This window comes from Perca flavescens, chromosome 21 (assembly GCF_004354835.1).
Source record: "Perca flavescens isolate YP-PL-M2 chromosome 21, PFLA_1.0, whole genome shotgun sequence".
NCBI lineage: Eukaryota > Metazoa > Chordata > Actinopteri > Perciformes > Percidae > Perca > Perca flavescens.
This window is the reverse complement of record NC_041351.1, coordinates 15,969,945-15,995,935: the sequence shown is the minus strand read 5'-3', so window position 1 is coordinate 15,995,935 and position 25,991 is coordinate 15,969,945. Positions and strand designations below refer to the sequence as shown.

General features: G+C 44.3%; 1 protein-coding gene and 1 long non-coding RNA gene across 2 annotated transcripts; one reads left to right on the top strand and one right to left on the bottom strand.

Annotated features, from left to right (window-relative positions):
- Positions 1-3,673: 3,673 nt before the first annotated feature.
- Positions 3,674-5,607, bottom strand: LOC114548636 (uncharacterized). The gene is made up of 3 exons (XR_003691378.1): positions 5,497-5,607; positions 4,539-4,639; positions 3,674-3,884 (listed from the first exon to the last, which is right to left on the bottom strand). It is a non-coding gene; the product is annotated as an uncharacterized LOC114548636 (long non-coding RNA).
- Positions 5,608-7,333: 1,726 nt separating this feature from the next.
- Positions 7,334-25,873, top strand: prr12a (proline rich 12a). The gene is made up of 15 exons (XM_028568629.1): positions 7,334-8,602; positions 10,384-10,541; positions 10,982-11,143; positions 11,426-16,080; positions 16,421-16,648; positions 16,803-17,484; positions 17,732-18,216; positions 18,526-18,642; positions 18,886-19,019; positions 19,392-19,846; positions 19,999-20,118; positions 21,408-21,505; positions 22,902-23,033; positions 23,524-23,619; positions 24,502-25,873. Exons 1-15 carry the CDS (start codon positions 8,520-8,522, stop codon positions 24,634-24,636), a joined length of 7,740 nt encoding a protein of 2,579 aa, XP_028424430.1. The 5' UTR covers positions 7,334-8,519; the 3' UTR covers positions 24,637-25,873.
- Positions 25,874-25,991: the final 118 nt, after the last annotated feature.

Genomic DNA, 25,991 nt, shown 5'->3' with positions numbered 1-25,991 from the left:
GCATTACTTTTACTCAAGGATCTGACTTCTTCTTCCACGCCTGTCAATTACAAGTAAAATACTTCATTCATAATCATTTTTTCTCAAGTGCAGATGTATTAACAGCTAAATATACTAATCAATTTAGTAAAAGTATTCATGTTTTTCAATGTTGTTGAGCCAATTCTTTTTGTACTATTGAGCAGTTTAATCTAAAAAAAATAAATGTATAGGATGACCATATGTTTTGTATTTAATGTAAAATCTTCACATTTTTTATTTATTTAACAGGGACAATGCTCATTAATCAACAGCAAAGCAACTGTAAATGAGCCAGATTTAGCCCAGCAGGCTAATTTTCATCTGTTGTCCCTGGCCAGTCTGAAAATGGCAACCTAAAATAAATTAAATACAATAAAATGACAATACAGTCAACACATAAAAGCAACATACACAGACCAACATAAAAAAAACAAACAATGCACAACAACAAGTAACAAACACAACACATCATCATACAACAAGCAACATGACAAAACAAATCTGCAGGCAGGCAGCAAAAAGTCAACAGGCCGTCAGCAGTCTAATGTGCACATATCTGGTTATTAATAAGCCAGTTCTTCAGCTAATCAGTAAAAGAACAATAAGTATTTACTTCTCTTATCGGTATTGGCAACATATTCCAGTCTTTAGATGCTGTTACAGAGAACGCTGACTGACCAAAAGCACTTCTTTGGGTGGGAATGATACAGTCCCCTCTTGTGGTGCCTCTGGTAACCCAAGAGCCTGCTCTTTGAACAACAAATGTTTTCAGTGGTGGCAGAGCTACTGTTCAAAGTAACTTTTAATAGCTATCAATATATTTATTGGGGGGAAATTTTAATTACTTCCTCATGAAATGTAGTGGAGAATGAAATAAAAATGGAAATATTCAAGTTAAGTAAAGCACCTCAAAACTGTGCATTAACAGGCCTTGAATAAATGTACTTAGTTACTTTCAACCACTAATTGCCTAGTAGACTATTTTCAAACTGCTTCATTTCATTATTGTGTGATCACTTAGTTTTAATGTCTGCTGATAGTCTGTTGTCACTGAAGACATATAGGAAAATCACTGTGTAAATAGTAAAATAATGATGGCTGAATTCCATTTAGCTGCTTCAGTTTCAGGCACCTGCTATTGTGCATGCTGGCTCACTGTTACACTGTCATGAGTTACTGGGGCACTTGAATAGAACAGAGCCATCGTTAATGTTATTAGTAAGTAAACATATGTGCTTTTCCTACTATGACAAGTCAAAAATATCTGCTGTGAAAGATGCGTTTACTTACACATTTTCATTGTGGTTCACATGAAAAGCACATATTTCGCATCACCTTCTATGCACATCGTCAGCTCCAATTTACAAAATGTCATTACAAATTTCTGTTTTTGTGAAGAAACTACGGAATTCTCATGACACATGATGATAACAGCAATGTCCCAGAAAGTCTCAACAGACCATGGGACATTTAAACTTTACTGAAACCCACACTATCAAAATATTTTCTGATGAGCATTGAGCACACCTCATTAAAAAAGGGTGACCCATTACACCTCCTCATCTGCAGAGGAAACTGAAAAGAAAGAAAAAGTGTTGGGTGTTGATTTAATGAATCATGCAGAGATGTCATTGTTATTTAAAAAAAAAAATAGAGTAAGTAGGACATTTGAATGTATCCTCTGTAAAGTGCTTTGAAAAAATCTCAATTTAAAATGTGTGTGTGGGCGGATAATTCCCCAAAGCCCATCTTCATCTGCGCCTAGCTGTATGATTTACACGCAGCCAGAAGGATTTGTCTCCAACCATGGGGCAGAAATAGAACTGGAAGCGTACTCATCCTACTATTTTCTGGTTCGTTCTAATGGGACACACTGTGTTGTCTTTTGAAATCAAAGTTCTTCAGTGCAATGAAAATAAGTAGGCCTAAATCAGTGGCGTGAACGATAAATCTATCCACCTTAATGGAAGATGGAAGTCTACATTTAAGACAGATACATTGTAAAATATCATGCTTTGTTTTTGTAACCTGTCCCTCTTAATTATGCTGTTATAGTTTTGGACTGCCGGGGGACTTCCTTTGACACACTGAGCTTCTCTCTCCTCTTTCTTTCCACCTGTGTGCATCCTTGTCCCAGAAATGCTTGTTACTAACCTAGCTCTGGGGAGCTTATTCCCCAGAGTCCTTATGTTTTTTTTTGCCCAGCATGTTTCCTTGGATTAGGATGGCACCTAAATCATGGTTGCAGCTGTCGCCGTGGTCCTGCTGCGTGCCCTGCTATGCCCTGTTACACCTTGCTACGCCCTGCTGTGCCCTGCTACGTCCTGCTATGCCCTGCTATGCTCTGCTGTGCCCTGCTACGTCCTGCTATGCCCTGCTATGCTCTGCTGTGCCCTGCTACGTCCTGCTATGCCCTGCTATGCTCTGTTGTGCCCTGCTACGTCCTGCTATGCCCTGCTATGCTCTGCTGTGCTCTGCTGTGCCTTACTACGTCCTGCTACGCCCTGCTATGCTCTGCTGTGCCTTACTACGTCCTGCTACGCCCTGCTATGCTCTGCTGTGCCCTGCTACGTCCTGTAACGCCCTGCAGTGCCCTGCTATGCCATGAACTACCACAACTATTATTTCTAGTCACTGTTCCATTATTTTTTATTGTGACTATTATTGCCACTGTTGATCACACCCCCAACAGGCAACGTCAGACACCGACTACCAAGAGCCTGGGCCTGTCCGAGGTTTCTCCCTAAAAGGAAGTTTTTCCTCGCCACTGTCGCACTAAATGCTTGCTCTTGGGGGAATTACTGGAATTGTTGGGTCTTTGTAAATTATAGAGTGTGGTCTAGACATACTCTATCTGTAAAGTGTCTTTATATAACTCTTGTTATGCTTTGATACTATAAATAAAATTGAATTGAATTGAAATTGTTTGAGTTTTCCCACAAGCAGTATTTGAAATAAAAGAATTGTGGCAACAAGGGAGTCCAAAAAGCAAAGCTGGGGGAAGAAAAATTAGGACAAAACAAGTCTGCAGTTGTTGTGAGGACAAAATGAACTTTGTCTTATTCATAAACCTGCAAACATACATATATACTTCAATTTTCTTTCACAATTGAATGCCTGACACCTAATGTGAATTTTGTCTCTCCAGAGCTTGGTCCTGAACCTCTCCTTCAGCCGACAGCACCAGGATCCACTCTGTCCTCTAGAATTACACAACAGGTTATACTGTAACATCCAGCTTGTGAGTAAATCCATTTTGGCTCTTAAACACCTTTTCCTCTCATCTTACTGAGAACAAGGAACTCTGGAAAAACTTCTCTTCCAGGTCCTTTCTCCTGTCTACTCTTTGTGCATTCCCACAATCCCCACACTCTTTGCAAGAGCTCAGAATGAAAAAAAGTGACATTAGACTGCTTAGGACAGGTACTAATGTGAGGATTAAGCAGAGATTAACAAGCTCTTCTTAATGCCATTAAGAGTAGCTATTCCACATAGAAGCCTATGCTTGGCCAGTGGAGAGATATCTACAGCCAGTACATCTTTAGAAACATAACAAAAATGACTGATGTAATAACATGTGATTACCAAAAGAAGACAATATACTGTGTGTGGTAAATGGACAAGCTTTATATTTATTGTATTTTTGTGCATAAATATGTTACAGTGCATAGGTAAGCAGTGTTATAGTAGAGTCCATAATGGAGTTATGAAATTTACGAAAAAAAAGGTTCACGTTGACAGAAGTACACTGTATCAGAAGCTCAGTATCATCACACCCCTCTTCAGTTTTTCAGATGGTTTGGTCCAGTGCAATAAGCAAGGAAGGGAATACTGGGAAAGAGGAGGACTTTGATAAAGTGAAGCTGTGGTTTAAAAGAATAAATAAAAAAGTCATGTGACTGTAATATCACAGGTAGAATATGTGACAAAATGGGTGATTCAAATAATCTAAATACAACACAATACAATTTGGCCTCAAAGGTATATTCATCCCACAACAAGACAATCTATAATATGTAAAATAAAACATGGAAGCTCAAACATTTCACAAAGTCAATAACTTACATATTGTAAATGGAGCAGTTTACCTGTAATTTTCAAATAGCCATTTTACAATATCTATTTGTCAACATCCAATTTCCTTTTTTAATTTCCTTTTTCTTTTATGATCTGATTTTTCTGAGTTGTACAATTTTTTCTGTTTTCATTTTCTCCTTTAAATTTACTAAAATTATCCTCCAAAAGATTCAGTATTCATCTCCTACTAACCTCACTGATGTCATTCTTGGTTATCTGCTAGTGAAATCAATAAAGTGATGTGACAAAATGGCAAGAAAAAAAATCCCAAAGAAGTAACACCCCAGTATCAACTGGCAATAGCTTTGAAAGATTGTTTATCTGTAATCTGGTTTGCAAACACAGATTATCTTTGTAAACGCACAGGGTTTATGTTTTATGGTTGTTTTTTTACTCTATTCAGGGAAAAAACTATTCAAAAGTCATTTGTGTGAACTTACATTTTAATAAGATGTCTCATGATCCCTCAGACAGGGTTTTTATACAGGCCTGGAAGGCATCTATTAGATCATTACAGGCCTCCTCTCCCTTCTCTCTGACACTGAAACACAAAGATGGATTTACAAAACACACTTATCACTCTCTCACATGTAGCTGGGTTATCCTCTTTGGCATATAACATGGTTTCTGTTCAAATTGTGCAACTGGAATGATGTAAAAATGTGGAGATGTGTTAAATAAATAAACACATTAGAAGTCACCTGAAACTGTGTGGAGGACATATCTCTAAATTTAGTCTGCATGTGCATCAGATGGGATTATTACAGTATAGCATTATAATAAAGTATTTCAACTCAAACCCTCACAGCTGCTTTTATCTGCATTTGTCAAAGCTCCACTAACACTAATCACAGCTGCACGTGTACACGTATCCAACCTCCGTTGCTTGTTCATGTAATACGAACCAGCAGCCTGGAATGTCCTGGTCGTCGGCAATAGGTCATACATGTGGAAGCCTATTTTAAACCTCAGGTCTATTTTGCTTCTCAAGACATTTATGTTACTGTAAGGGTCCTTTTGTAAATGTTATAACACTTAGTCCTATGATGTAGAGTGGATTCACTGAAAGTTGTGAACAAGTATTCTACATGAACACTAATTAGACTTAATGATCACCCCACAAGCACTCTTACATGTTGAGCTCAGATGACAAGTTAATATGAATCACATTGGATGTCCCACATATAAGTAATGACTGAGAATGGACAGTATTTAGTTGGAACCCAAACCCAGTTAATGAATCTTCCTTGAGGGCACAAAGTTATACAAGGACACTCTGTACTAGCACTTACACTCACCAAAAACTGTCACACTGGCTGGAGAAAATGTAAAGTATGTATTTTTGTATAAATGCCATTTTCAGCATCTATATTGTACATCATCCCTGTCAGAACTCACCATTTGTCAAAGTCCTCTTTGATAACCTGGCATGGTGCTGGCATACCATCGTGAGAGTCTGGCATTTTGACGGAGAAGAGCTGAAGTTTGTGGTGGTGTTTGCTGCAAGAGCTGCGGTCAAGTATGGTTACAGATTGTTTACAGAGATAGAGGGAGGGAGGGAGCATGACACTGAATGTATGTGTGATGAACTCTTAAGGCTCTGATACAGTGAGCCTTTGCTCCTTTCTTTTAGTTTACCTTTGTCTCTTGATATTCTTTCCCATTTATGTATATCAACCTATAAAATGAAGGTATTCTTAAATACTTTCAATCCTGTCCTTTGTTTTACTGTCTTTCTAATGAATATGCAGATAGTAGACCTTTTGAGACAGGCATTATGCATTACAAAGACCTCATAATGCATCTAAAATACTCACTACAGGGAAGGGCCTTTTCCTGAAAAGAGATCGGAAAGCCTGACTTGTTTTACAGTAAACTGCTTTGTTGGTTTAAGAGGTTGAGAGTTATAGCATTTGTTTCTCCAGTAAAATGTCAAATTAGCCTTGAACATGCCATTAGAAAGGATGGAACGGATAGTCAGAAAATAATCCAGAATGTTGAGGCTTTTTAAAGATAAAAATAAAACCACATGTAGGAAGCATTAGTGATGTTAATCCTTACAGGAACACACATTTGCTTCTTATTTTGAACATCCAACTCATCTAGTCCTGATTGTGTAGTTACATTCATCTACACAGCATACATTTGAGAAGTATTGTGAGGTTTACTTAACTCTGAGTAACTTTCTGTCCCATAGTTCCAAAGAATTTTCATCATACATCATATATATATAACGTAATTCATTTACATGCATATAGCTTTTTACTGAAGCCAAAAAGTTATACATTTCTCCAATGCTACTCATCAAGATGTATTGTAATTTTTAATATTTTAACTGATAATTGTAGAATGTTCTAGGCATATGTGTTTTCTCCTCTAAATAGCAATATTTTTACAATATTTAAAGAAGGAAATGACAGCAAATCAGAACAATGATAACATGTATTATATCCCATTAAACGCATGTATTGCATAATATGATATGCCACTGCCTCATTTTATTCTCTACAATTACAGCTCGTAATTGTCATGGCACCGGGAAAAGTGACTGATAGGTCAAGTGATGTTAAAGTGTTTTTAATTATTTTCGTCAAGGTACTGCTGGTGTCCACTGTGCATATTATAGATAGTATAGGACAAAACATGGTATGAAGAAATACAGGAGAAATCTTGTCTCCAATGTTTTGTCCACATGACACAGTAAATTTAATTTTACCTCTAGGGGGCAACAAACACTCATGTACAAAATTAATTCCTGGACAAATGGGCCTCCAGTGTGTGCATCATTACCTGTAAACAAAAGAGATCACATTTACATTCACATCATTATTAACTCGTTTAGATTCCTGCTCACGTATTAGAATACTTTTCTAATATTGTCTTGGCTGATGTGTGCAATTGGAGATGGTGACAGGTTAATATGACGGTAAAGCCACTTACAGTGTCTCAGGAAACCCTGGTCAAAATATGAAATATGAGCATGAGCAAAAGCATCTCTGTGTCAGCTCCCAGTGATTCCTCCTCCTTTATAATAACCATAAAACCCAGTGTGCCATCTGTTGGCGTACAAAAAAAGTGCACATGAGGTCTGGCAGACAGGTTTTCCAAATAATAAAATTAGCAAATAAAAGGCCTAAAATAGGTCTTGCTATCTTTAGGAATGTTTGCATGTGTAAGGGAGAAAATACCCCCTATTTGTATGCCACTGATTAGAGACAAACTGCAGCCTAATTAAGCATCTGACTGGAGGCAGGAAGTGCCACGGTCTCTCAAACAGGCTACACAATTCGGATGTGAATTTGCAAAGCGGCTGCTGAAGGCCTTTTTAAATCTGGTTATCACTGGAAATATTTTTGCACTCGAATGCGTCTCAGCCGAACGCGGCGTTCAGTAGAAACAGCATTTTTGTTCGTGTAAAATGTAGTTTAAGATAATAATTAGCCTCTAAATAAGATGAAAATCTGAAAAAGCATGCAGGACTGGTTGGCAGACTGAGGGCCGGTGAATGGAGGTCACCGCAGACACAGAGTGAGTCTCAGCGGTGAGATAGAGAGGGGGAGAGGGAGGACGGACAGCGGCCAGCCGCCTTCAAAAATGGCGTCTCCGGAGGAAAATGAGTAAAAAATATTAAAACGAGGCCTGTTTTCTTTACACTTCCTCGTTCGGTATTTATGTTTTTTCGTACTCTGGTTGTATTTCGCCCGGTTCGAGCAAACTCGTCGTCGCTTTTACTTGAATGGCTAAAGAAAGCAGAAATCAGAGGAGCGAGCATTTAGGGAAATAAAGGCAGCCCTGTTTTATTTTGATGCGTCGTTACTGACAGCTAGCATCTGCTGCTAGCCCACAGCTCTGCTCCGGAGGGGGTGGGAACGATTTGTATTCAAAGGAAAAAACGATTTTTAAATTGGGGTTTTTCTTTGCTCGTCTATGGGGAGTGATTGCTACCAACGTGGCCCGTCGATTACAATCTTTTCTGGTGCTAGCATCGTAGCAAAGACTAGCCCAAAGAAAGGGGAGGAGAGACAGTGAAAAAGGACGCATTCAAATCAAATGTTTATCAGCAATTCGTCCATCACTGGCCAAATCCGCGGCATCTTCATCATGACCATGACTGTTTTTGGACTAAATCTGCATTCGTGGAAATGATAAATGTGAAAGGCGTAGGAAAAGGAGAAAGACTGGCTTTTTTTGGAGGTGGTTGGATTATAACCCCGTAGACCCCCCTCTTTTTTCATCCAGCTTTCTCCTCCTCCCCTCCATTTCTCTTTCAATATGCTGTTTTCCACTCCTGAGGACTTGCTTATGAAACCGGGGAAAATAGCCTGAAACCGAGAACGGGAAAGACTGGATTTTTTTCCGTAATCTGCTCTGCGACGTTCTCGTTGCTTTCGTCCTCATCGCACACATTATACACCACATAAATGGATAGAAATTACCCGGGAACAGGATTTGGTGATTTGGGCGCAGGAGCAGGATGGAGTTACGAGAGATCGGCAAAAGCAAGGTATGCATTGGATTCAGACAATGTGCATGCATCATTGGTACTTTGCAGGACACTGTGTGGCCCATGTAAACAAATTGTCGCCATTGGGTTCATATATAGTGCCATGCCTTGCCATTATGTGCAGTGCATTGTCACCCAAACAGTTGCATAGTAATAATATTATAAACAGGAATAGAGCAGTGTGCGTGTCGTGGGGGTGGGCGGGGTGGAGAAAGGAAAGGTTGGGGATATGAATTGAATGTGATTGACAGACGTGGGTTTTAGGTGGACCTGGCGGGGTGGGGGTATGTCTGGAGCATCCATAGGAATTATTGTTCCTTGTGTGCAGGCCTGGACACAGACCCTGATAGATACAATCATTGGATTTATAGCAACTGCGAAGAGTGCAAACGCAGCAAACCCCCTGACAGACATCAACAAGAAGAACTGATGCATATAAACCGTGAAGATTAATTTAATGAAACATGTTAAAGAAAACAGGAAATACAAATATTTTAGTGGCGGTGGTGCCATACTCAAATAAAATTGAGATTGCTAATGCATTTTGCCCAAGCGTGATCTAGATAATTGGTGATGGATTTTGGATGGTTTATGCTAATTTGCATAATGCAATAAACTGAGTATTCCCACTGCATCAAACTTGCATTTTGCTGTTTGTCAAAAAAAAAAAAAAAAAGGCCATGGTGAATTTATAAGATGATGAAAATTGCCTGGGATGAGCAAGAAAGCTCTGGCTCTCTTTTAGCTTTGCGTTAGCCTGCAAGCTAGCGTTATGTTGCATGGAAGTCAGTTGAGGCCTGTGCTCGCGAGCATCATTGCATATTTAGCTGACCATATTTGAGATATTTTGACCCGTAGTTAGCTGGTTTATCAGATTCGAAAACCACCCTGCTCATATTAGAAGTGATATTTGGCTAAACAAACCTGGCTAGTTGCTGGTGTTTGCATGCAGCTTAGCATGCATTTGCGTCGACTTGCACCATCCAGTTGTTAGCTACATCAACATAATCAATGATTGCAGACAAATTAATCGTTCGTCTTTGGTATATATTGAAAAAAAACTATTTTTAACGTTACCTATATCTGCACATTGATTACCCATGGTCTTTTTACACATAAGACTGGCCTTTCAGTTTGGGCCTAGTCTCTGCATTTCTACCATAGCTGCTGTGCATTGCTGCTAGGCGGTGCTACCAACAGCACAAATGCTAGCATGTTATCTGGCCAGCTAGGCAGCCACGCATTTCATCTATCTTTTGTAAAGCTAAGTTCTGCAACTGGCAAATCCTCAGCTTTGAATAAGAAGCATATTTAGTTTGTACATTTATAAATTATGTAATGTTTTAGTCTTGTGGGTCCATTTATAATTGCAAATTAACTAACCCGTTATTTTTGCATGACAAATTGCTGGTTTGACAGATTTGCATCTACTCTAATACACTTTGGTGTAATGCCCAAGTTTGTAATTCTGTTTGAGTATTGATTGAAAACCATTATCTTCAAATATAGATTGCACTCCTCAGGAATTTAGTTTTTTACATGTAAACTGCTGTTGAGAAGTTACATATGGAGACCAAACAAATGAACAGCCTTGAGTTTACATCTGTAGTGTGTATTTTAATTAAAGATAAATTTGCTTCCATGTCAGATTTTGTGTATTTTAAAAATGACCCAAGCCTAGACCGTTTTTTTTTCTCAAGGGTCACATTTTGGGAACAGATTGTTTTATGTAAATATGCTCTGAAATTAATGACACTCCACCAACTCCCCTTTCTCCGTAGTCTTGTATATGGGAGTTCCAGATCATCCCACCCTGAGTCTGAGCTCCTTCACCGACAAGCCTACGCCACCCCTCACCCTCTGCAGGGCTATGCCACCAATCACCACCCAGGGAGCTCTGGCCAAGGCGGGGCTTGGGGAGCAGCTGGACGGAGTTTGGGTGAGATAAATGTCATACCTTCCATGTCACCACCATAAGGGGCCCCAGCAATGAATTATTATGTCCCTCCATGCAGGTCCTGGTAGATTGTCATTGAAAAATGTGCACATTATAGCTCAACTGAGTTGAAGCCCAAAATGTTAAAGCCCATTCATTCTCATACAGTTTAATGATATTTTAAGGGTTGTTTTCAGCAGCAGACGTGGATGTGCTTATAGTTACACTTGCAACTACTGCCGTCCTAATTTAAATTCTTTGTATGTGCGACAGCAGGCTCGCCAAATAAACTATGATAAATCTAGATCCTTAAATCCTTTATTATTGATCATTTTTTACTGACAACATATCATGATTTCATCTACATCTCTGTAATTAGCTGTTGATATTTGCATTTTTTATCAATTAATAAATTTTCATGGTTCTGTCTTTCCATCCCAAAGGTCTGTCGGGGCTCTTTGACACTGGCCTGCACCATGCCAGCCCCTCTGCCCCCGATGCCTCCGTCATGAATTTGATCTCAGCCCTGGAGTCTCGGGGTCCCCAGCCTCCGCCCTCTGCCTCTTCGCTTCTTTCCCAATTCCGCACGCCATCCTGGCAGACAGGTGGGGCTGTGTTAAATCTTTCCTCATGTGTTGACATTCAAAAAAGCCCCACAGTCAATATGACATTTGAAGAACCTCCCAATGTTTAGCTGCATTATTATTCTGGCGGTGTTGCTATATAAGCATTTTAATATACCATTTAAGCATTTTACTGTACTTGTCAATAGTCTTACTCTAGAATACTTTTATAATACTCCTTTCTTGCTTTCATTATTTCATAATTTAAATGATAGCTTTATAGATACTGAGTAATTTTCCAATATGTCTTCCTTTTCCTAACAGCGATGCACACACCTGCTCCTCCTGAACTATTCATCTCCGGAGCCCTTCCTGGCTCTGGCTCCTTCCCCTCCTCCTCAGCTCTCTCAGCCTATCAGCATCCAGCATCGTTCTCTGGCCGCTCTTTCCCTACAGCCTCCCTTTCCCTCCAGGACACGCCCACGTTTAGTCCCACATCTAATGGCCTCCTCTCCCCACATGACCCCCTACTACACATCAAGGCCCCTTCCCAGTCTAGCCTGGGTTTTGATAGACTGCTGTCCTCGCAGGGTGCTGCAGCAGCTGCCTATAGGGGCAGCCAGGATCCCACGAGTGCCACATCAGCCCAGGCGTCCTCTGCCAGGCACCTGCAGTCACACCAGTTCAACCTGCTGTCATCACAGCTCCAGGACCAGTCGTCCCAGCTGTACAATGCATCAGTCTTTTCCTCAGCCCAGCCCCAGCCTCAGTCCCAGTCCCAGTCCAATTCGGCTCAGGAACGGGCTGTTCCCCGGCAGGACAGCGTTATCAAGCACTACCAGCGGCCCACGCCAGCTCAGTCACAGCTCTCATCCTCTGCTGCCCACTCCCTTCAGCACTACCTCAGCTGTGGAGGGGCGGGGTACCAGCAGATTGCCACCCACCACAGGCATGCTGGCCTTTCCTGCAGCCCACTGGGTGACCAGAGCCCCTCATCTGACCACAAGTCAACCTCTCGCACTGAGCAGTATCGGCCAATCATCCAGCCACCCTATTCCTCCTCCTCCTCGTCTTCTTCCTCAGCTGGGAAAGGTACCAAAAGCAGCTCCAGCAGTGGCTATTCTTCTGCCAGTTCAGCGTCATCCTCAAGAACTCCCCACACACCCCCTTCTGCTTCCTCTACCTCCTCTTCATCCTCATCTTCTTCTGCCACCTCTGGGGCTCATCCTTCCAACTCAATCCCCACCTCCAGCTCCAGCGCAGCCCCTTCCAGGCAGCAGCCACCCCCTCAGCCAGCGCCTCCTCCCCCGGCCCCACAGCAGCCACCTGCCACCTCCAGTTCAGCCCCCCAGTCTCTCTCCAAATCTTGCCTCTCAGGCTATGGTTCTCCTGTGCCCCCAGTGAAGACTCCCAACTCTGCTCTTACTGGTCAGACCCCACCCCAACAACAGACACAATCATATTCCCCTAATCAGCCCCCTACTTCCCACCTGGCTCAGTCCTACGGAGGCTTTAGTTCACCACAAGCCCAAGACCTGAGCTCAGGTACAGGTGGAAAAGGCTATGGGAGTTTAGGAGGGCGAAGCCAGTCATACCCCACTGATATATATGGAGCTGACTCCACCTATGGTTCACTTCCATCCTCTCTGGGTGGAGCTGGAAGCCCATCATTAGGCTACGGAGCCCCAGGTCACTCCCCTGCCCTTTTAAGGTCAAGTGGTTCATCAGGCAGTGGAGCATCTGGGGGAGGAAGCAGTAGCGGCGCAGGAAATGGGAACTCTGGGTCAGGAGGAGGAGGGGGGAATAGTATGACCAATGAGAGAGGTGGAGGTGGTAGTGGTGGAGGGTCTTATCATATTCCAGACTCTAGCCCCTCTCCATCAGGCAACTCCGGCATCATCCGTCCAGGGTTGCACTCCCCAGCGCCCAGCTGCCCCACACAATCTCCAGGAGGTCCAGGCTCTAATAAATATATTTCTTCAGTTCTCTCCCCCACCTTCCTAGCCTCTCCACAGGGTTACCCTGACACTAGAGGTCCAAGCTCCCAACCTCAGTCCTATCATTCCACCTCTTCGAAAACAAAGGACACTTCCATGCTAGGAGTGGGCTCTCAGAGATCACAAGAGGAAGTAGATGACGATGACGAGTTCTTGATCCAACACCTGCTGCAGGCACAAGCAAGTCCCGCTCCCCAGGCTGCTCATCACCATCCTCAACAACAACCCCAACAGACATCCCAACAAACACAGCCTCAGCCCCAATCAGTGCCCCCAACCACTGATTCAGGCAAAGGGCTGAGCTATGACATGGATAAGAGCTCTGAGGAGAGGTACCACCCCCAGAGTGTCATACGTACCCACAGTGCCACATCTACTGGTAATGCAGGGTCTGGAGCGTCCATCTCAGGGCTGGAAAACCAGCTGGAGATGTCACTAAAGAAGCAACAACATCAACAACAACAACACCATCATCAACAACAGCAGCAGCAGCAAAGGAACGAGAGGTCTGTTGGAAGCAGCAGGGGCAGTGGAGGAAGAGGCAGCGCTGAACAAGTGCACTCCCATCTCCATCACCATGACAACCTAGGCTCGGTTGTCCACTATGGGCGGGGTGACCCGTACAGTCAACACTCCCTTGCTCCCCAACACTCCTCACATGGTCAGCATGTGTCCTCGCACTCACAGATACCGTCCCACACCCAAATGGAGCTCCAAAAGAAGCCACAGGAGCGCGCTGAAATCCCTTATCCTCGGAAAACACCGGAGGTCCAGCAACAGCATTCCCAGTCTCAAGCTGCTGCCTCCCTCATGGACTCTCCTACCGATCAGTCTCGTCAGCCACCACATCTGCTACAGTCAGTGCTGTCCCACACCACCCGCAACAAACTTGAGCCTCATCAGCAGCACCACAAGATGGACTCTCACCAACAACATCAACAACAGCACCACAAAATGGACTCTCATCGGCAACATCAGCAACACCCAAAAATGGACTCCCACCCTCAGCATCAACAGCACCATAAAATAGACTCTCATCCCCAACAGCAGCAGCACTCTATCAGTCAACAGCAAGCTGTAATGGAAAGTGGTGGGACACTTGGCTCAAGTAAACACCAGGCTCAGTCTCAGTCCCAAACCACCCAGCTCCAGCTTCAACTCCAGTCCCAGGCTTTGGAGGTGGCAGCGGCTCACTACAACCACGGGCCCCCTCCACATCAGCATGAGCAGAGCCAGGTTAAACAACGGTCAGTGGTGTCTTCTTTGGACATGCTGGAGCGCTCCCTTTCTCAGACCTCCAGCACAGATGTAGCTGTTGCAGAGGACCGACGCGGTGGAGCAGGCAGCGGGGGAAGGAGTGGAGGTAGCAGTGAGCGCCACAGACAGCAGCAGGAGCAGCAGCAGCAGCAGCAGAGGCAGCACCCATCCCACCATCACTCACAGCAACACTCAGCCTCTGAGCTCCACTCCTTCCTCTCGGAGCCCGATATCGGCTTATCCACCCCGCCTCACATGCACCACCTTTCACAGCACCACCCGCAGCAGCAACAGCAGCACCCCAGCTCTCAACACCAACAAACCCACTCTCACCACCCTCACTCTCAGCAGCCCCCACACCCTCACCACATACCCCCACCATCTGCCTCAGCCCACTCCCAGCCTCAGCCTGACCCACAGCAGCCACTCTCATCCCAGCTCACCCCTCAGCAGAGCCAGCTGGACCAACAGCGCTCCGAGCAGCACCAGTTTGACACGGTCAGTCCAGTGGAGAAAGCCGACCAGAATCAACAAAGTAACCGCTTTGTACCCCTAACTTCCATCTGCTTCCCGGACTCCCTTCTTCAGGATGAGGACCGCTCCTTTTTCCCAGGAATGGAAGACATGTTTTGTGCAGAAGACTACAAGTCAAGCTGTGCTGGAGGTGCAGGACCAGGACAGGAAGAGATGAATGAAAGCCACACTGGGCAAGAGGGAATGGATTCCATGAAAGGTGGACCGGGGGGAGGTGGAGCAGGGGGAAGTAGTGGAGCTAGCTATGACATAATGGGTCACCATGGTGGAGATCAAGGTTATGAACCTTACTGTCATGGTCTGGAAGAACCCAGCAACAACACCATGACTCTGGATCTAGACTCGCTTAAAACCCACGAGCTCCCATCCACTGTGAACACTGAACAGCTAGGATTGATTCAGTCCCAGGCCCCAGCTATGGGCATGGGCTCCAATACTGCTGCTCCCAACAACTCAGGAGCTAAACTGTCTTCTGGGCCTGGAGGAACTAGCCAAGGAGCTGGTTCTGGAGGCCTCCAATCTCCCATTTTCTGCTCATCACGTCCCAAGAAACTTCTCAAGTCCAGCTCTTTCCACCTGTTAAAGGAGCGCCGGGACCCCAACACACTGCCGAAGAAAAGTTATGCTCAAGAATATGAGTTTGAAGATGATGAGGATAAAGCTGACCAGCCAGCTGACATCCGGTTGAACAGCCGGAGGCTCCCGGACCTATTGCCGGACTTGGTGTCGAGCTGCAGAAAGGGAGGAGGAGGAAGTGGCTCACTCAGCCCTCTAATGAGTGACATTGACTTTTACCACTCCTCTGGCTACTCCGCTATGGGTTCACACTCTCTTCTGCCTCAGGATGGACCCAAGAAGAGGGGCCGAAAGCCCACTAGACCCAAGAGAGACGGCCCCCCTAGGCCAAGAGGCAGGCCTCGCATTCGCCCGATGCCTGAGCCCTACACTCCACGAGGGATGATGGGGGAGATGGGTGGAACACCAACAGGAGGGGGATTTAGTGTGGAGGGACGAGGTAGGGGTAGGGGCCGTGGAAGCCGAGGTAGAGGACAAAGGAGGGAGGATATGTACATGGAAATTAGCGGGAAGGAGCAGGATCAGATGCACCACCATCACCTCCATCAGCAGCAGCCACAGCAGCTCCATCACCAGCCCCAACAGCAGCTACACGAGCCAATTCCTCCTCTGAAGGTCAGTGACATTCAGTCTAGAAATGGCTTGTCATTTATGCACAACAAATGCTAGTTATTCAAGCTTGACATGGTGCCTTGGGTATCCTTTTGCAAAAACACAGATACAACAAGAGGTTTACATATGATCCCTTTCTTTGAATTAGTAGATCTGCTTGTGTGGTGGAAAGGAGAGTCCACCAATACCTGCAGTTTTTGTATTTTTGTTATTTTTTTTGTGTTCTCTATGCATGGCCATGTGCCTGCTGATGGTCTTCATTTTTTTCTGTCTTCATTTCTAACTCTAACTCTTGCTCTACTTTTTATAAATCTTACGGTTTTCTTCCTTTCATTCATTTTAGATCAAGCTACCAATTGGTACCCTGTCCTCATCCGATGCCTTGCTGAGGACGGACTCCTTGTCTGGCACGGACCCTGCTTTGTCGGACGGCTCAGTGGGCTCCGCTCCCTCACTTGGTTTAAGTCCTGGACCCCCCTGCAACACTGAAAGCAACAGATGTCAGGACAAGAACAAGCAGAAAAACCAGATGATGAGTGAAGGAGTGGATGATGAGGGGCTGGAGGAAAGGGTAAGAGCTACATGATTATTGTTATAAGTTCAGCAAAAAAAGAAAGTTGCGTCAAGATGAATTTTAAACTGATTGTATTCAAGTTTTATTGCATTATAATTGTTGAGTTCACTACTTTAGTGGTGGTAAGTCTCTCTTTTGTTTTTACTTCTAGGGCGAGGAGAAGGACTCTGAGTCCAAGGCCGGCTTCGTCGCTTCATTCTTGGACTTCCTCAAGACAGGGAAGAGACCTCCAGGCTTGGACATTTCACCAGGAATGGAACCTGACAATGGTGAGACCTGTAAATCGGGAGGTTTGCGCCCACTCTCTCCCGCACCTCCTCCTCCACCACCGCCACCTCCATTCGGGGACAGCGAAGGGAACGGGGGTCTGGCTCTGGGCAACTGCCCCAGCCCCAAGCGCTTGGAAGATGAGCTGAAGAGGAACCTGGAGACCTTGCCCTCGTTCTCCTCTGATGAGGAGGACTCCGTTGGAAAGAACCAGGACCTCCAGAAGAGCATCTCCTCAGCCATTTCTGCTCTGTATGACACTCCTCAGCTAACCTCTAACATCCAAACCCAGCTACCTCCTTCCCCTCCCCAGCCTCAGGCTACCCAGTCCCCACTTACTCCCACACTGCAGCCCCCCACGCTTAGCCCACAGCCTACCATGCATACGCCTCACATCTTGCCCCAGTCCAACGAACCTGATGTCCTCCAGCCAGAAGATAGAGACATGGATGAGAACAAAGAGGAGGAGAATGAGGAGGAGAGGAGCATAGGAGGAGAGGAAGAGAGTGACATGACAGAGGAGAGAGAGCCACAGCTGGAAACCCTGGGTACCCCCAATCTCGATGGTAAGGCTGAGAGTTAGCTTTTTATTCCTCTCATGTCCTATTTTCTTGCACATTGATTTTTCTACAGCTCACCTTAAAAAAATTAATAATTTCCCCCTCAGACTGAGCTATTGCTGTGTTTCTTTTGTCTAATAAAATGTCCTCATTATGTATTTGTTAAAACATTAATCTGATTAAATTCTTGTGGCCGTATTAACCTTGTGGTAAAATTGACCTTAACCTCAATCTTGCCCTTCTTTCCTTCCAGCGCCCCTCCCTGAGATTCCTCCAGAGCCAGAAGCTCCTGAACCTCCCTCTGTCCCTCCATCTCCCGCCTCATCCTCGTCACCTTCTCACTCCCCCCTCCCTCCCCTCTCACTCCCCTCACCCCTGCCTCCACCAGAGGAACAACAGGAGAATTCCCAGCCTCCAAGCCCCGTCGCTGCCACATCCCCCTCTCCGCCACCTCCCCCATCCGCCACTCTCCCTCAGCCTGCCACTCCGCCTCCTCCGACTTCCCCTCCTCCTCCATCTTCAGTTCAGAAGGAGTCTCCCATGCCATCTCCAGAGTCCCCCGCCTCTCCTGAAGAGCCCCCCGCTCCTAAGATCACCTCACTGCACCTTGCCCAGAAGCAAGAAGATGCTGCCATCGCTGGAGAGAGTGAGGAGGATGAGAGTGAGAGTGGAGGCGAGGGCATCTTTAGAGAAAGAGACGAGTTTGTGGTACGGGTGGAAGACATTCGAACTCTCAAGGTATTTGCAGGAAATGTGTGTTGATTTCTGTGTTATTGACGGTAACCGAATCAAAATACGTTGTTTTCCAAAAATAGAAAATAGTTGCTTGCTTTCTAGTGAAGAGGCAACAAACTGAATCAACAAATCATTACACTGATATGTAGGTGTCAGTACAGGCAGAAAATAGTGGAAACTAAGAAATTGACAAGGAAAACAGCATTTGGGAAAATCACTTTGAGTAAATTAACTTGAAAGTTGAGTACCTCAGTAGCTGCCAAATTTCGAAGACATTTTATACGTAACTGTGCATCATGTGTTTGTGCACAGCTTGCCCTGCAGATGGGCCGTGAGCCTCCACCCATCTGGAGGGTGCAGAAAGCCCTGCTGCAGAAGTTCAGCCCAGAGATCAAAGATGGACAGAGACAGTTCTGCGCCACAAGCAACGTGAGTTCCCCCACAAGCCCTCAGTCATCTAACCACATCTGCAAACAGTCAACACTTTTCACAGTCCCAGCTACATCCTACTCTATGATGAAAATACTGTAGTATAATGTAGGTTGCTACATTGCTAGCTGAAAGATTGATTGATTGATTGATTCTCACACACCATATTGTCACTGTGTCATCAGTCAAATTAATGACACTGAAAGTTGTGCTATTGTGTAATTAATTCTTTTTCTGGCATAGTATCTTGGCTACTTCGGAGATGCCAAGAGGCGTTACCAGCGAATCTACGTCAAGTTTCTGGAGAATGTCAACAAGAAAGACTATGTCAGAGTCTGCTCTCGGAGACCTTGGCGCAGAGCCACACCTGCTCTAAGGTACCAATGATTTCCATAAAATGAAAATCCAATTCATAATGAATTAAGACTTGCTAGATTTATTTTGCATACAATCACTATGCCCAGATCAGGGAATACAAGTGGCCCAACTGACAGCTGTGGTAGTTGACTCGATTTACCAGTTGATTTAGGTTCCAACCCTCACCTGTAGTCCTGAACTTTGTCCGTGTGTGTGTGTGTGTGTGTGTGTGTGTGTGTGTGTGTGTGTGTGTGTGTGTGTGTGTGTGTGTGTGTGTGTGTGTGTGTGTGTGTGTGTGTGTGTGTGTGTGTGTGTGTGTGTGTGTGTGTGTGTGTGTGTGTGTGTGTGTGTGTGTGTGTGTGTATTTCTGTGCCTTTCTTCGTGTATCATAGACGCCAGCCCCTACCCAGAATGGCTTCCCCTCCTGCCACCCAGGTGCCACCAAAAGTAGAGAAAGAGGAGCGAGTGGCTCCGCCAGTCCAGCGTGAACAGAGGGAGAAAACAAGAACCACAACAACAAAAGAACAACGGGAGAAGAAGGAGGTTCCAGCTGCTGTGCCCAAAGCGAAGGAGAAAGAGAGGGAGCCTGAGAAGGAAAGGGAGAAGCGAGTACAGCCGCAGCAGGAAAAGGTGGAGAAACGTACCGCGGCAGCAGAGCGAGGTAGAGCAAAGGAGGAGAAGAAAGCGGTGGAGAGGAAGGAGAAGGAAAAGGCAGAGCGCCCACCCAAGTCCAAGCCGGCCAAAGTGAAGGCAGAGCCACCGCCCAAGAAGAGGAAGAAGTGGCTGAAGGAAATCCCTTCATCATCTGACTCAGACTCATCGGAGGAGGCAGCTAGTGAGAATGAAAGTGAGATGGTATTTTGGTTCTTTGTGCTCCCATTTTGCCATTAAAAATCAATGTAATGGAGTTACAAAGCAGTTTCAAATTTTTCTTTTTTTGTTTTGTTATGCCATGGTAGAAGGTTTAAACTCTTTTTCTATTTTTTCCCGTCCGCTCAGTGCCAGTGAAAGGCGGAGTGAACAACCGTGCCATGAGGGAGATGTTCAGGAGCTACGTGGAGATGCTGGTCAGCACAGCCCTGGACCCTGACATGATCCAAGCCCTGGAGGACACTGATGGTGAGAACCGCACACATTGCCTCCTAAGCATGTTTACAATTAAAGCTTCCTTTAAAAAAATAAAATACAAATAAAAAAAATGAAACTACTGACATGTAGGAGACAGAAATCGAGTGAGAAGCTCAGATGCAGCCTGTCTGGTAGCACGTTTTCTGCAGATAACGTACCTGCAAACTAGTCGCTTTTCGGCGAAAATCGCTGTTTTGAATGGGAAAATGTCATCCTCATGAATCGTGTAGATCCAAAGAGTTTTTTTATTTGGGGGCTGGGGGGTGGTCCGTAACCTGACTCCGCCAGATGGATTGTTTCGCATTTGCTCGGCATTTCCATCTGGGAACTTTCCGTTGGAGAACTTTTGGGAAGGGGCGGAAATACTGGTTAGCTGATTGGATGAACCATCTGTCTATCACCTATGTTGGTGATAGACGGGCCAAATCAACCAATCAGATCCACGAAGCGTAGGAAAATACAACCTCAAGCCCGCCCCTGCTGCTGCAGGCAAAGCATAGCTCGTTAGCTCAGCATGCAAGCAACATGTCGGTAAAGGATATTTGCCGTTTGTGTAACGAGAATTTAGGAATAAAAGTCACCATTTCAGGTTCCCGGACCATATTCCAAAAGAAGGATCCAAGAGAAAAAAAGCATTAGCGAGCGGCTAACAGAATTAGGGCTACCGCTGGCTGATAATACTGGTTAGCTGATTGGATAAACCATCTGTCTATCACCACCTAACCCACCTCAAAACCAACGCTGATTGGCCCGGTCGTTTGGCTAACGGCTCCAACTTTTCTCTGCCTCAAGATGCCAGACTGATCTGCGAGTGGAAAACTGGAGCTCGCGAGATCAGGACGGTCTCACGAGGCTAGGTGGTCCGAGACCCAGTGCTAATACGGCACCGGTGCCTTAACGACCGTTATCTACCGGACCGAATAGCAACGTGGATTTCGCTGCCTTATTTAGGTGCCACTTAGGTGTGTTTGCAGGTGTGAGATTAGATAAAATGATGGAATTTTCTTAAAGTTGCTTCAGTTGTCTGTGTGCAGTGTGGGGAGGTTGAATAAACGTCACCACTGACAAGTAGCAACTGCCAAGTTTCAGTTCAAGCCATCCAGCAGGACAAACGGATCTTACTGATAGTAAGATAGTGGTTTTTAGTAATCCAAATAAACAAGGTGTGGCAGGATGAAGGAAAGCCCCAGGAATACTGAATCTGCCCTTGGTATTTAAATAATTTGCAGCTACATGAATGATGACTAATGAAACTTCCTGTCATCCTGATTGCCCACCAGATGAGCTGTACCTCCCACCGATGAGGAAGATTGACAGCATCCTCAGCGAGCAGAAGAGGAGGTTGTTGAGGAGAGTCAGCATGAGCTCTCAGCACCAGGTAATCTGTCCTGAATGCGCTCTCTCTCTCTAGCATTTGTGACTGAAATAATGTAATGGTGGTTTCAGTGCTGAAACAAGCAGTAGAGAAATTGGTAAGTCAATTAACAGACAGTTAATTTACAACAATAATTGACTAATCAATTTTAGTCATTTATCATACAAAAATGTCAGTTTCCAGCTTGTCAGGCGTGAGAATCTGCTGCTTTCTTGAGGCTCTGACACACCAACCCTGATCAGTCGGACTGATCGGTCTGCTCCCGTCTCTCAAAAAAGTGCCTCGGAACACACCGATGCAACGCTGACTTGAGCGTACGTTTTGCGTGTGCGCAAAACATAAAGGCCCTCATTTATCAACCTAACGTAGAAACCAGCGCAGATATGAGCGCAGAAATCCTCTTATGACCGGCTTCACGTGTGATTCATAAAATGTTTGTATCCCACCAATCGGAGCGTAAGAATGGTCGTACATTGATAAATGCAGCGGCTGGAAACGATCGTGATTTAAATATCACGCCCCAATATATTCTCAGTTTTGAGGCCTTGCCCCTGCCATTTACGACATGGCGAGACATAATCCGGCTGAGAAGCAGCACTTTTCAGAGGTGGAGACTGAAACCCTGATATCTCTGGTTCATTTGCACTAACGTGTACTATTTGGCAGCCTGAAAACTTGTAGGCTATTAAAGACTGTAGAAAGAATGTGGAATGGAAAAAGATCACTGATGCGGTCAACAGTGTTGCCGTAGTAAATCGGACTCCGCACGTTTCATAAATGAGGGCCTATACGTCTCCATAACAGCAGGCGGCGCTAATCTGTATTGTCGCCCCCAAAAAATGAAAACCGGAAATGACGGAACATCTCTCTAGACCTAGTAAACACAGAGCACGCTGTCGTCAGTCATTGTTTTCATCAGAGAGTGTTGATTGTAGTCAAGAAGGATCGTTGTCATTACTCGCTGAACGGAAGAAAATACGATAGCCAGTAATAAGAAGATACTGCCGTTGTCAGCTCTCGGGCTTCTTCTTGTGGAAAAAGCACTGATTCGCTAGTCAGGGGCTAGCACTCCACCAATTAGATTTGTCATTGAGTCCGACTGCCCACTGGCCGATTCAACAAGTCAAATCGGCCAAAATGGATGCCGATGGCTCCTCCGACTGACGACGGCACGGAACACACCAAACTGACTCGAGTCACCGACCTCGCCAGACTGTCCGACGGCCGATAATCGGGTTGGTGTGTCAGAGCCTTTAGCCGTTTTTTTTTTTTTTTTTTTTTTTCTTCATTTCATCTCATTGTATATACTAGGAGGATCATTTTAAAACTCAAGTACAAAAATCTCTTAAGATATCTTGTTGTCAGTCTCTGACCTTTTCTTATGTCTCTCCCCTGACAGGAGATCCTGCATGCTTACCCCCAGATCATTGTAGACCCCCTGGACTCAGGAGTGGTGAGGGTGCGGCTAAGCGGGGATGCTTACAACCGCAAGACCCTCAACAGAGTCAAAAAGTCCCTGCCTAAACCACAGGTAGGTGTTACCAGTGTTTAGAGGGTTAGGAGTGTCTGTAAATCCTTAATAGATAATTCAATGTATTTTAAAGAAACTGTTATGGTCAAAAAATATGCCTCCACTAAGGAATATCCTTAGGTCATTTTATTTGAGTTATCAAATATTCATACACTAACGGGACCTCTATGGATCCTAGTAGGAGAGTTTTAGCCTATAACCAGGTGAATTTTTTTTTTATTTCTTTTTCTGGGTGACACTGAAACCACGGCAGCATCCTCAAAATTTACCATTACAGTAAAAAGCTCGGCAGTGAAGGGTGGGTGACGAGGGATCGCTGAGAGCAGAGAAACATTAGCAGCTTCACCTCATAATACCTGCTGCGAGTTTCCTCTTTCACTCTTTCTTACGTGGAACTGAGAATAATAATTCGCTGCAGCTTTATATTTTTAATTTTTTTGTTAAAATTGATCTTAATCTGATTTCATTTATTTATTTATTTATTTTCTAGGACCTTAAACTGTCATCGGAGACGTATCGGATCTACAGTCTCTTCCACTCCCTGCATCACTATAAATACCACACCTTCTTACAGTGCAAGAAAGAGGTAAGCAAGCATGTTTCTAGTATTGGTATGCGCTGCAGTCATCTTTTGTCAAGATTTTAGAGTTTAAGCTAGTGATGGACAGATTTTATCAGCCGGCCGATATATCGGGCCGATATTTGAGTTTTTTACGTGTATCTGCATCGGCCAATACGCGGCTGCTACGCTCGGCGATAGTTTTTTTTTTTTTTTTCCCCGCATTATTTACAAACAGGCGTCCACAGGCAGCCTGGCAGGCTTCCAGCACCATGGCAGTCTTAAATTACAAATCAAGCACTTCATTTCAATGGCTACTTTTCAGGTTTATTGTTTTCTTAAATTTATTTAAATGTGTTGACAAAGGACATTTTTTGATGACCTGATTATATCTGTCTTATAATATGTCAGCAAGCAATGCATCATCAAGGCTGTGTTGTAGATGTTGATGAAAGCCTTTTACCCTTGCACAGTTAACCATATGCAGTGCACCCATCTATATGATGCACATTGCACACATAATTTGGGTGATATGAATGTAAGATGATTGCAGAAGTGACACTGATATGTGTTTTTGTTATTTTTAAAGAAATGGCAGAGCAGATTCCGAAAACAAATCCAGTGTGGCAGGGTTTACATTTCTATGATGTAAATTGAAGGAGCAAAAGCAGTATCTGCTCCAAATATCTGCTCAAGGAAATGATGAAAAAAAAAAAAAAACATATCTGTCGATCTCTAGTTTAAGCTGTCACTCCAAACATGCTCAATATAACTCCTCAAATATACTCTGCGGTAAAGCACAAATTTTGTAGGCAAAAAATAAAGCATATGCATGCTGGCTCTGTGTAGTCTAAGACACTGGTTTGAGTTTTGGTTTCACAATTGTCTGTTTCCGTCGCACGTTTCCAGACCAACACCATTGAGCAGGCAGCTGAGGACCCGGGCCAAGAGGAAGTGGTGCAGCAGTGCATGGCCAACCAGAGCTGGCTGGACACTCTCTTCAGCTCCTTCATCGAGCTGCTCACGCTCAGCACCAAAGCCTGAGTCCACCACAAAAATAAAGAGACAGAGAGAGCGAGAGAGAGAAAATGGATTGACGCAAAAGGATAAAAAAAAAAAACTAATCAAAATGAAGATACAAAAACAAAGAAATGGATCCTACTGTACAGCCCCCTGACCCTCTCAGAATCTTAAAGATCTGAGGATGAATTTTTAAGGCCCTTGACGAACATAAGGGGGTCTGTTGATGTGACCTCGGACACTGGCGTCTGTTCTTTTTCTTGTTGTTTATCACAGACTAAAGAATTGTCTTACTTTGTGAGAAGGGGGGACCCCACCAGAGACCGTTGGTGAAAAGGGAGCGACGCAAACTGGAAGGACAAAGAAGAGGAGCCGTCACGCCAAGTCAACGGAGGAGCCTCTGAGATCTTGTAAACTGTGTGTCATGAAGACAATGGTTCAAAAGAGAAACTATTACCACTTAGTTTTTACATAAATTATTTTTTTGAAGACTAACATCAGCTGTTGGCTTTTGAAAAGAGTGGAAGAGGGTGAGAATGCTTTTTAAACTGCGTGTAGAGTGTGCTGTGAGCAGCGTGAACATGGATAGAAACAAAATGTGTTTTTAAACGCTCTCTCTCTCTCTCTCTCTCTCTCCCTCCCTCTCTCCCTCTCCTGCGCTATGTGAAGGGCAGCACCAGTCAGCTGTGTGATAATATATAAACACATTTTTATTATTTATATGAGGAGGTTTTTAACTTAAACTCTCACAAGCGCTGGGTTGCTGCCCTAACATTTAAAAAAAGTCTTATTTTCCACAGGATCAGTATACAGTCGTAACCCACATATCCAAGCCGTCTTTCCCTCTATACAAAAGAACAGACGGCGAAACAGAAATATTGTATCAAATACAGTGGGTGTAAAATAACAGGGGAAAAGTAAGAAAAGAAAAAAAGAAGAGAACGGGGAGAATCTATTTGAAACTTAACATTGTTGTGCTTCAGTTCAATCATCAGTCATGCAGGTGCAAAGAAAAAAGTAAACTATCCATTTCCCATGTGGGAGGAAGGAGTATAAATAAGTAATATTTAAAGAGGAAATAGTCATTTCATTTTATCATTTGATGTTTGTGCATACTATGACTTATTTTGAAAACAATCTAATTTTCCATAAAAAAAGGAAAAAAGGTGTGTAAATATTGTACAGTTCTTGATGAAATTCTTTGTCCTTCTGTACATTAACTCCTGTATTTGAGAAACAAATAAAATCTGCAAAGAACAAAGTGTGTGTGTGTTTGTGCGCGCGCGCGCGCGCGTGCTCGTTCTCTGTACTCACACTAAAGTTTTAAGACACGCACCCTAACATGATTTGTGACATCACAGCTTGGGTCCAGTTTAAAT